Source organism: Humulus lupulus, chromosome X, assembly GCF_963169125.1.
Source record: "Humulus lupulus chromosome X, drHumLupu1.1, whole genome shotgun sequence".
Lineage (NCBI taxonomy): Eukaryota > Viridiplantae > Streptophyta > Magnoliopsida > Rosales > Cannabaceae > Humulus > Humulus lupulus.
Genome location: NC_084802.1, coordinates 125,812,861 through 125,824,503, shown reverse-complemented (window position 1 = coordinate 125,824,503; position 11,643 = coordinate 125,812,861). Strand labels below are relative to the sequence as shown.

At 39.7% G+C, this 11,643-nt stretch overlaps 2 protein-coding genes across 2 annotated transcripts; both read left to right on the top strand.

Annotated features, from left to right (window-relative positions):
• Positions 1 to 3,810: 3,810 nt before the first annotated feature.
• Positions 3,811 to 5,383, top strand: LOC133803762 (uncharacterized). Its single transcript, XM_062241869.1, has 2 exons — positions 3,811 to 4,076; positions 4,754 to 5,383. Exons 1-2 carry the CDS (start codon positions 3,820 to 3,822, stop codon positions 4,986 to 4,988), a joined length of 492 nt encoding a protein of 163 aa, XP_062097853.1. The 5' UTR covers positions 3,811 to 3,819; the 3' UTR covers positions 4,989 to 5,383.
• Positions 5,384 to 6,385: 1,002 nt separating this feature from the next.
• On the top strand, positions 6,386 to 8,398 carry LOC133803302 (7-dehydrocholesterol reductase-like). Its single transcript, XM_062241296.1, has 6 exons — positions 6,386 to 6,501; positions 7,000 to 7,125; positions 7,229 to 7,293; positions 7,575 to 7,656; positions 7,738 to 7,820; positions 8,152 to 8,398. The coding sequence occupies exons 1-6, from the start codon at positions 6,463 to 6,465 to the stop codon at positions 8,216 to 8,218; spliced, it is 462 nt and encodes a 153-aa protein (XP_062097280.1). The 5' UTR covers positions 6,386 to 6,462; the 3' UTR covers positions 8,219 to 8,398.
• Positions 8,399 to 11,643: the final 3,245 nt, after the last annotated feature.

Here is an 11,643-nt window from a genome sequence, read left to right as displayed (position 1 = left end):
AAGCTCATTCGATTACGGTATTGACCGACCAACCTCTTCGGCAAGTTTTGCAAAAGCCAAAGGCTGCCAGAAGATTACTAAAGTGGGCAGTCAAACTCGGGCAGTTCGATATATCTTACTTGTCGCGAGCAGTGATAAAAGGATAAGCCTTAGCAGACTTCATCACTGAATTCACAGAGCCCGCGGGTGGCGAGCAGATTGAGAAGCCCAGCGAGCCTAAATGTCAAATCCAAGCACCCTCATGGAAATTGTTCACAGACGGTTCATCTAACGAATCCCACGCAGGAGTAGGAGTGATATTGATAACGCCAGAAGGGCATCGATTTCACTGTGCAATAAGATTTGACTTCGCTGCGTCCAACAATGAGGCTGAATATGAAGCATTACTTGCTGGACTGCGATTATCCAAGGGTATGAACATAAAAACACCTGACGTCTATAGTGATTCTCAGCTGGTGGTGAATCAAGTCTTGGGAGAGTATCAGGCATGAGGATTGAAAATGGTTGCCTACCTGAACAAAGTAAAGGATCTGTTAGCCCAGTTCGATAGATATAGTCTCCAGCAAGTACCTCGCGATCAGAATTCCAACGCGGACGCTTTGGCGAAGTTGGCAAGTGAAAATGATGCTGATACTCTGAACATACTGCCAATCGAACGACTATCAGAACCAAGTATCCAAGCAGCAAAAACCACTTTGGTCATCCAGATGGCAGATACATGGATGGCACCATATGTAGAGTATCTCTCAAGCGGCGTGCTACCAGCGGACAGAAACAAAGCTAGGACCCTTCAGCGGCAAGCTCCTAGGTATATCCTGGTCAATGGAATCCTGTATCGAAGGGGATACTCACTGCCACTTCTTAGATGTGTTACAAAGGAGAAAGCCAAAGAGTTAATGAAAGAGGTACACGAAGGTTTTTGCGAGGACCACGCTGGGGGGCAAAGCCTGTCAAAAAAGATCCTAAGGCAGGGATATTTCTGGCCAACCATGAATGAAGACTCAATGGAGTTCGTGCGAAAATGTGACAAGTGTCAGAGATTCTCTAAAATCCCATGAGTAGATCCCAACGAATTAAAGCAGATGCAGAGTCCATGGCCCTTCGCAGTTTGGGGAATAGATCTAATCGAATCTTTGCCTAAAGGAAAAGGTGGTGTCAAGTATGCAGTGGTTACCATCGACTACTTCACCAAATGGGCCGAAGCTGAGCCACTCGCGACCATAACGACCAAGAAAGTTCTTGATTTCGTAGTCAAAAACATCATCTATCGCTATGGATTACCAAAGAAGATAGTCTCAGATAACGATACCCAGTTTGACAGTGATCTATTCACGGACTTCTGCAAACATCATGATATTATCAAAAGCTTTACTTCAGTCGCTCATCCCCAGGAGAATGGGCAATTCGAAGCAGTTAACAAAACGCTGAAGGATACCCTAAAGAAAAAACTCGAAGAAGCTAAGGGAGCATGGCCAGAACAGTTGCCTGAAGTCCTCTGGTCGTACAGAACTTCCCACCGAATAGCAACAGCTCATTCCTCATTTTCCTTGGCATATGTGTATGAAGCCACGTTTCCTGTTGAGTTGGATCCACCCTTGCACCGCAGATTAACATACGACCAGGACTCTAACAGCCAGCTACTGATAGAATCCTTCGACTCGATTGATGAAAGGCGTGAACAAGCCCAGCTTTGAGTAGCTGCATACCAGCAGAAGGTCGCCCAGTATTCCAACTCTAATGTGCGAGAGAGAAAATTCAATGTTGGAGACCTTGTGCTTCGAAGAGTTTTCCTTAACACCCGCGACCAAGCTGCTGGAGTACTCGGGCCAAATTGGGAAGGGCCTTACCAAATTGATGAAGTCCTTCACCCAGGGACTTATAAACTTGCACACTTAAACGGAGATCTTGTTCCTTGCTATTGGAATGGAGAACACATGCGCAATTATTATCAATGAACAATTCCTCTTAAAGAATTGGCTTGTATAAATTTTACTTTTTACAAGTTTTGGAAAAATGTAAGATCTTATTGATTGCTCGTAAAGACATGTTTAGTCCATTTATTACGAGAAATAAAAGGGATTGTGCTCAGCCAGTCATTTCCTTGCCAACTATTGTATTTATTATAAGTATTTTCTCATTACGTGTGTTGTTTTGCTGTATTATAATGCTAATCATATTGCTCCGAGCAATAATGTTCGAGCAGGTTCTAGTCAAGGCAAGTGACCAAGGACCTAAAGCTCCTAGATCACTTAGGGGGCATACAAGGTACAAGTAAGCAAAGCATATCGTTAAAAGGTATGTAAACATGTGGGCAAAATAAGTGAAAGCATGCTAGGGCACTTAGAGTATTTTTCAAAATTTTGATATTTTGTTAAATCAAACCAAAGTGCTATGCTAAGTTCGGTCATGCGAACAAATAGATGTTATAACAATATGCAAATATATTATAATATCAAAGCGAATCCTTTTACACCACACGCAGTAACTGCTTGGATGTAATTGTTCAAGTGAAAGTAAAAGCTGCCCATGCAGCAAACCAAAAAATTGTATTGTTTTTACATCACGACCCGTAGGTCGTGTAGTTAAAAAAAACATAAAGAGAAAAGACTAAGGAGCTTGAGGAGCTGGAGGATCTTGGGGAAGGTTCTGGTCGACAGCACCCGCAGCCTCGTTCTCTGCACCGTCCATCCCAGCGGCTAGTGAGATTTCGAGGGAAGCAGGGACCCTTGATCTTTCACTACAACAATATTGAGTATATATTACATTAAAGAATAGCATATTTTTAAAAATGCTATTATTAATGGGGGATTAAAATTAACACGGAACTGATGAATAGTGGGGATTAAATTTTTTGGCGCCATATGACTAAAATCCCAGGCGGCAAAATGAATTTATGCCAAAATTCCCTTTCTCTCAGATTTTCTCAAGCCTTTCTCTCAGCCTCAATCTCTCACTCACGAAGTCTCTCCGCCCTCACCGAAGTCTCTCCGCCCTCAGCGCCCTCAACTCATCTCTGCCTCCGCCCTCACGAAGTCTCTCCGCCCTCACCGAAGTCTCTCTGCCCTCACCGAAGTCTCTGCCTCACGAAGACAACTTTCCAGAGTCGCGTCTCTCTGCCTTTCCGTCTGGACAGTTGTTGTGTTCACCGATCGCCTCAGCGACGAGGAGTCTCTTTCACTCTCTTCCGATCGTGGCTAGTATTGCTCTGCTATTAGTCAATCGACGAGGATTTCTCCGACCTTGAACTTTTGCAGTTCTTTCGTATCCAAGGTCTCGACAAGTCCGGCAATCGGATTTTTCGCATCGTCGGAAAGTACTTTCCCGGTAAAATCCGAATCTCTCTACTCAAAAGTTTTTTTTTTTGGTTCATAACTTGATTTTGATACGAGGGTTCTGTTTGTTTTATTGGTAGTGTTCTTTTTAAACCCTCTATTTAGTTAATATCGGTATTTTTGTTGATTTTGCTCGTATTGTTTTGAAATTGGAGGAAAAATTTGTAGCAGATATTTGATGTTAGTTCTCTTTCACATGCTAATTCCTAGTTTTGTATTTTGGTATGGCGTTAGTATTTGAATTTTGTAAAAAAATTGGATAAATTTTCTAGATTTAATGAAGTTTTGGGAAGAGAAAATTCAGCGCATGATTCTATCATAAATTTGTATACTTTCATAATAATAACCAGAAATTATTGATATCTTATTCAGAGCAATGTGAATGGTGGGGGATTTTACTTGAAGAAGTAATTTTTATATTATGACCTTTTAAACCATTCTGAGTGGATTACCGGTTGTGTTATGTTGTTCGTTTGCAGCTCCAATTATGAGCGCAGATCGTTTGAAGAGGTATATTGTTCAAAAGCTATGCAGTGAATTGCCTGAAGGGCCATTCTCCATTGTTTACATGCATAGTACTGTCCAGAAAGAGGATAACTCCCCTGGGATCACTATCTTGAGGTGGATTTATGAAGACCTTCCTTCTGATTTCAAAGACAGGCATCAATTTGTCTACTTTGTTCATCCTGGGCTTCGCTCGCAGCTTGTATTTGCTACCCTCGGGCGATTCTTCCTAAGTGGAGGGTGAGTGATTTTATGATTTTTTTTAACCCAAAATTCTAACCAGGTTGTTTGGAGTAGTAATTTTCTGTAGTTTTGCTTGATCATGGTTGTTTTAAAAGTTATGATATCATTTGCTTGGTATTCCAGTGTCGAATTTCATTTTTGATTCAATTAGAAACGTTTAGGAGAATTTAAATCCTGCACCACTCGCCCACCCAATAACTTTAGTGTAGAATTTATGAGTCTAGTATGGTCCAAGCAATGTCTCCTGACACAATCTTTAAATTGTTTGAATTTTAAACTATGGTTGTTCTTCCTTCTTTTGATTCTTTCCTTTGCAATTTTTTTCATCAATAACGCAAGCATTGTCTTCCATTCCAATCAAACCTTGTAATGTTAAAATAAAAATAGCATCTGGGGCTTGCTGCAATCAGTAGCTCTATCGTTATTTAACTATCCTTCTGTTTCAAATAACTGAATCCCAAATCTATGTTTACCCTGTCACGGTATATTTATATATACTGAATCTCAAGTAGTTTGTGATGTTGCTTCTCGAATAAATTTGATACACACAATTAATACCAAGTGATGATAAGTTTCTCAGCATGATTTAAAAGCATAATATGCAGGTGTTTGTGCTGATGTATTACACATGTTTGCATTAATATTGTTTTCTTCTCCTTTAATCCTTTTTGTAGTCTGTATTGGAAGATCAAGTACGTGAGTCGTTTGCAGTACCTTTGGGATGATGTAAAGAAAGAAGACATTGAAATTCTCGAATTTGTGAAATCTCATGATGATGTTCTGGAACACAGACCACTAACAGATTATGGTATTGAACCAGACCCTCTTCACTTAACTGAGGTTCCTGCCATGGCTTGCTCATATGGGAGATATGAAGAGAGATGGGCATCAAGACATGATATGTCCTAGTTTAGCTAATGCATTTCAGTCCAAGTTAAGGCCTTACTAAAAGGTAAATGTTAAAGTTATAATACAACACTAGCATTGTACATATTTATCCTTTTGTGTTCTTCACCTTATTATTCTTATTAGTAATTTGAACTGGCGATCAGAACCTGTATATTGTTTTGGACATCTTTACCTTTAGTAGACCGGCCATGTTGATTGGTTGTGTGTAAAAAATAAGTGTTTATTAGGCACATGGAATCTTGAACCAGAAGATGATGAACCTAGATCAAAGAGACTAGTAGTAGGAGCTTGAAGAATAACATTTCATTATCAAACTGAAATTGCTGTATTTTACTGTATTGTCAAATTATTGGTGCTATACTGTTGATTATGAAGGACAACATGTTTTATTGTTATTTTTTTAAACTTGTTAATAGTGAATTTGTTCATGTATTTACATAATTATGTACCAAAACTGTGTGTGATTACGCAAACCTTTTCGTACGACATTGAAGCCTCTAGTTAAGGAAAATTTACATATATGCTATATATTTTTTGTATATAGACAAATTATATTTATAATGGATAAAATTATTTACAAAGGTACGACACTGAAATTAATAATTACAAAATTTACAGTTTCGATTTAGCATAAAATATAACACTCATTGATTTTTTTTGCTAAATTTAGCATAAAATTTACAGATTGCACTGAAGATAGTATAAGTCTCTCCATGTATATACAACCTTTGACTTTATTTTTTTGCTATACATTTTGTTATAGTTTTATGTAATTTATTTTTTTTATTATTATTTTTTAACGATTGCAATTGATGTATTTGTTTATTAGATGAATTATTGTTTTCTAGATTATTGTATAAACTACAAACCTCATAATTATAATATACGTGTGCTTAACAAGTTTAACTTATGAATACTAAACATGTAACTCTAAAACATAATATAATTAGAAATGTGTTTTAAGGGCCATAGCCTCCAACTCTAGCTCGTACCACAAGCTGGATATTTTTTAGACTCTTTCTTTCTGTTTTAAGGGCCATGTGGCACCGTCTTCCACTGATTCTGGCTCGTCTGGGAACATCATAATTGATTTCTATTGGGTAAGTGTGATTCTTCTGGGATTTCTGCTTTTCTTGTTTATTAAATTTGGGATGTGGTAAATTAGAAAAAAACTGTAATGAGATAAGGTTGTGAAGGTACATGTAAATTTAGGATTGTCAACTAGGTTTTTGGAGTGTGACATTCTTTGTAAGGATAATTCACCTATCAGTTGTTCTTAATAATTAGAAGAGACCAAATAATTATTAAACAAATGTTCTTGTAGTGCTGAATTTATCTATTGCTTCTTTACCGTTCTTTTGGTTTGTTCATACTTTCTCTCATTTGGATCATTGTACCTATCATTTTGACAGCTGGTTTTTATATTTGCTGGGGATGCCTTGTATGGGTGCCTTCTATATATACTTCTCCTGGCATGTACCTGGTCAATCATCCTGTACACCTTGGAACTCAGGTATAAAGTTTTCTATTCTAAGTTTATTTGGTCAATAAAATGTAATATTACTGCTTTCGTTCAGAAACAGTTCCAAAATGTTTTTCAACCTTTTCAAAATGTGAACACTTTTCTGCATTACTAGAGAGTAGGAAACTATAGCAATGGCTATGTAGATACCTTGGTGGGATTCAAACTTTAGACCTTATGGAAGCAAACCACATGTCTTCCCATTTGAGCTAACTCCCCTTGGTATACACCAGTAATATTATTATTAGCTTGTAAAAGCTGTATATTGGCAATTTGATTCTAGATTTGAGTTAGAAGCTGCAAATCTATTCTACTAGCCAAATGCAAAAGTTGAATGCTTGTAACTTTGTTTGTAAGCTGCCAAGCCCATGAGATGAGCGTAGACTTGATTTTTTTTGCAACCAACCATACTTTCTTTTCTGTCCTATTTCCCCATTGTCCCTGTTAAATTAATTCTTAATTTTAGTTGTCTACTTTGCTTTGTCACAGTTGGCACTCTACATCCTAGTAGCAGGCATTCTTTGCATATACATCAACTACGACTGTGATAGGCAAAGGCAAGAGTTTCGCAGAACAAATGGCAAAGCTTTGGTTTGGGGTAAAGCTCCATCAAAGGTATATGGTTCTCTGAAACTCGTTATTTGGTTCTCATTATACATACAATTTTCTGTATATCTGCTGCTAAATCCTGCATAATTCTTCCCTTTCTATTTCACAGATAACTGCCACTTACACTACCACAACTGGGGAAACAAAAAGCAGCATTCTTTTAACTTCGGGATGGTACGTTTTCAGGCTCTGCCATGTAAATATGAACTAACTGGATTTTTTTTTCTTCTTGGTTATGAATACGGGGGGGTGAGCATGCTATTGTTGGCCTACTTGCTCCAACAGGATGTTGGAAACCTTGAAATGGGTACACTATGTATATAGAATGAGCATTCTAACCATGTGGATGGTTTGGTTTTCTGATAGAGGGTGCTTTCTTCTTCTATTTCTATGAGCCATTGTCCTAATTTGTCAAATGCTAAAATTCTAAAAACAAAGTTCTCTGGTTCACGCAGGTGGGGATTAGCTCGACATTTCCACTATGTCCCAGAAATATTAGCTGCATTTTTCTGGACTGTTCCAGCTCTTTTTAACCACGTAAGTAATTTTCCTTCTGGGGTTTAGATTTGTTTATGTTGTTAGAAGTTGTGTTTGAATTGAATCACTTTTGTCCTGCAGGCTTTACCCTACTTTTATGTGGTGTTTCTTACAATCCTTCTCCTCGACCGGGCGAAAAGGGATGATGATCGGTGCCGATCCAAGTAAGCAAACACAATCTCATCATATGTTTATGAAAAATTATGTCCCTTAAAAATTGCAAAGGTAAACCTTCCAAATTTAGTTTTTCAAATAGATCCCGAAGTTGAGGTAATTCATTAGTTAAAACTTACCTTACGAGTGCTACTAGTTTATTTGCTTGTATGGGAGAGACAAACTCTGATCATGTTAGTGGTTTCTTGTCCAACAAGTGTAGACAATTTACAAACCGATGCCAGTGTAGAGAAAAATAAATAAGTAGACGAAATGAATAATGGTTTGCGCATTTTCATACAGATAAAGGCATAAAATCTTGACATGTGATTGTTATTGTAGGTATGGAAAATACTGGAAATCGTACTGCGAGAAGGTTCGGTACAGGGTCATCCCCGGAATTTACTGAGAAAATGTTGCACAAGTGTTTGTTCTATGTTGAGAATGGCATGTATATTCAGCCTTTCCAAATTAAATGATGGCAGGCTGGTATCATGTTGTTGTTATTGTTGTTTTTGTAATGGTCAACTTTATGGATGTTGTATTTCTCTCATCTTCAATGACCAAAAACTTTTCTTGTTTAGGAAAATTACTATAAAGTTTTGTTTCTATTTTTCATTTTTGAAGTAAAAATTGTTCAAGATTATAAAACTTTATTATGTTATGCTTTCAAACTTAAGTTAGAACTAAGATCTCATGAAGTAGACACATTTATGGTTTGAATTAGTTATTGTTTAATGTAATACTTATGGTTTATCAATCTATTGAGAATTACATTTTATGATTAATTTTGAATTTTTTTATCAAAATACAATAATGAAAATCTTTTAATTAAAAAAAACCATATAAGTATACTTATCAAAATAAAATTTAAAATTTTATTACTATATGTTATGATTTAAAAGCATATTATAAGCGTAAAAAATCGTTATGGTTTATATAATATAACAAACTAAAAATGTTATCAAAATAATCAAATGTAACAGTTGAAAAGTGTTATGAAAAAAATACAAGATTAAACTTCAAATTTATAATCAAAAACTCTATCTAAATGTTATTATTTGAATATTATAGCACCTAAAAATGTGTTATTGAATAGTTTAAGATAACACCGAACATAACATTCAAAAAATGTTATAGAAAAGACTGGACTTTTAATAACATGGGCTACGTTAGCATTTTCAGAAGTGCTATCAATAGTCCCAGATAGCACTTTTTAAGTGTTATGAATACTGTTTTTTCTTGTAGTTCTTCCTTAGCCAACTGAGCCGCACAGCGGGCAGGCTCGGCATCCCTCGCATTCTCGAGAAGGTAGTCGAAGTTGGCACCCTGATTGTGCTTCCAGAAGTCATAGAAGCATCTCAGGGTGGCATTCTTTTACCTTTCCAAGTTGCTGGCGTTGGCCTTCTCCAACTCCTTAACCCGACCCTCCAGAGTTGTGGTCTCCTGGTTGCTCGAGATCAATTCCAGCTCGAGCTATTTGGCCATTTTGTAGTTGAAGCGGTTGGACTCCTTGAATTGGTCCCTCTGGTCGCGAACTTTGTCCAGAGACCTCTACTTCTCCTCCAACTCCTTAGCCAGTTGGGCCTTTTCCTCAGCCATCGCTGCTAGCTGATCAGCATGTTTGGCCTCAGCAGCTTTGAGTTCATCCTTGTGTCCTTGCTCCGAAGTCCTGGCCTGGTCGGTGACGGCACCCAGGCGGATGCGGCCGGCAGTGAGGGTTAGCATGGCCTGCAGTCAGATCAAGAAGTTAGACAAACAATAAACTGAAGGAGACATGTTTCCATAGAAAGAGATGACTTACACTGGTGAACTCGTTCAGAGCACGGTTCAGGATCGGGTCGACTCCCATCGTCTCCGTAGCAGCCATTACCTCTCAATAGCGGTCGTGCTTCGCAATCTTGGTGGTCCTCTCCTTGATTAGTTTGAAGGCACGACCGACCATCTCATTCCCCGTTGAGGTAGGATCAACCTGCTGAGGTCGGTCGGTCGGTGCCGCATGAGGAGGAGTCGAGCCGGCTGGGGCAGAAAGAGTGTGCTGCTCGCGGGGAGAAGGTGGAGTCGTGGTGGTGGAGGGCCTATCCTCCGAAGGGTCTGTGTTCCGAGCCTTCTTATCATGAGGCATTTTACTGCTTTCCCCATGGTGTCTCTTACTGATTTTCTTCTTGCTCGGGGGAGCCGCGGTAGCCTCTGGAGTGTTGTAGAGATTGAACACGTTGGCGGATTCCATGTCTGAAAAAGAAGGACAAAGTTGAACAGTGAGATAGCATGAATGACCAAGTACATTACATCAAAAAAAGAAGCCAAAAAGGATTGCAAAGTCAAATACCCGAGCTATTATTACTGGTCGCTATCCTACAGACTCTACTAGTCTTATACTCATTCTTTCACATGAAGAAGTCTGGACCTAAGTGTGGAGTATATTTAAAATGTCATCCCCGTCGAATAGATGACAGGGAATTGGCAAATTGTCTAAAAGAGAAATAACTATACCATTGTCATCCGACGAATCGTCAGAGAGTTCAACAGGCTCGGTGGCCTTCTTCTTTCCTTTCCGTAGGGGGGCCGAGGGCCTCTTTGCTAGAGGAGTGCCAGTAGGCTCCCTGATCGTGACCCCAGTCGGTCTCCTCCGTGGAGGTGACGCTGGAGGTTGCTGCTCGGGTTCTTCCTCGGCAAAGGCACTCCCTTCTGAAGGCGCCCTCGTGTCTGATTGAGGGGCCCAGAGGCCAACCAACCTATGGTTAGCCTCTGTAACCAGATGCTTAATGCTCTTTTCTGCATCAGACATGCTGGCGAGGAGCGCAGATCTCAACTCCATGTCCAGAGTTGGGTTTGTTCACAGCCATGGGCCTGGAAGACATTAACAATTTAAGAAAATATGGAGGGGAACGCTAAGTGAAGAAGGGGCAGCCAGTGATACGAAAGTTTTACCTCGTTATGCGAAGGCCAGGCTTTCTGCGATCATATCAGTTGTGAGGAAGTACTCCTGATAGTACCTCCCCACATTTGAGATATGGGTTGTGTTAGTCAGGAAGGTGCGCCCGGTTTCCTGATGACAGAACTGAAAGAACCCCGTGCCTTCTTGGTTGGGTTTGGATTTGAGGTCGAACAGGTAGTTGACCTCATGAGGTGATGACACGGGCCATTTCTTTTGGCTGTACAGGATATAGAGTGCAGCAAGCATCCTATATCTGTTTGGGGTTATTTGAAAGGGGGCAACTCCAAAATGGTTGGCCACCCCCTGAAAAAACGAGTGAAGAGGCAAGGTAGCCCCTACCTCGATATGAAACCTCAACCAGGCGCTGAAGGTGCCTCCAGGAAGATTCTCCCTTTGGTCTGGTTTGGGTCTGACTAAGGTCACCCCTGGGAGACCGTATTTCCTTAAGTAATTGGTGATCACCCTGATCATCACCCTGCTTTCAGAAACTACATACCACTCAACATTCGGCTGAATGGTGTGTCGAGGGCGAGCATGTCTTTGGATGTTAGGGTCGGGAACATTTTCATCTCGACCACTAGTCGAGGGAGCATCAGCCAAAGCAGCAAGCTGATGAGAAGGGTCGGAAGCTTTCCTTTTCTGGGCCTTGGTTTTGGTTCGAGCCATATTTCGGGACAAGACTGGGGAAGTGTTTGGATTAGTACGAGAAAATGGAATTTCGGGTATCAATGACGAGGATTGTTGTTCATCCTCAAGCAGTTGAGCTAGCAGGTCATCGTCGATGGGTCTTTCTCCTCCCCACGGGTCTTGCATGTAACATGCAAACAGACAAAGGAGGAGATAAGACACACAGCTTAGGAGCTTATGTTGAAAGTTGGAATGACGTTGCTCGCGTC

Bases quoted from the DNA above. Each gene is read 5' to 3' on its own strand.
- LOC133803302 (XM_062241296.1), top strand. From the start codon at position 6,463: ATGTACCTGGTCAATCATCCTGTACACCTTGGAACTCAG. The intron at 7,126-7,228 runs GTATATGGTTCT...TCTATTTCACAG, and splicing joins GGGGTAAAGCTCCATCAAAG to ATAACTGCCACTTACACTAC. The intron at 7,657-7,737 runs GTAAGTAATTTT...TTTGTCCTGCAG, and splicing joins TTCCAGCTCTTTTTAACCAC to GCTTTACCCTACTTTTATGT.
- LOC133803762 (XM_062241869.1), top strand. From the start codon at position 3,820: ATGAGCGCAGATCGTTTGAAGAGGTATATTGTTCAAAAGCTATGCAGT. The intron at 4,077-4,753 runs GTGAGTGATTTT...TCCTTTTTGTAG, and splicing joins CGATTCTTCCTAAGTGGAGG to TCTGTATTGGAAGATCAAGT.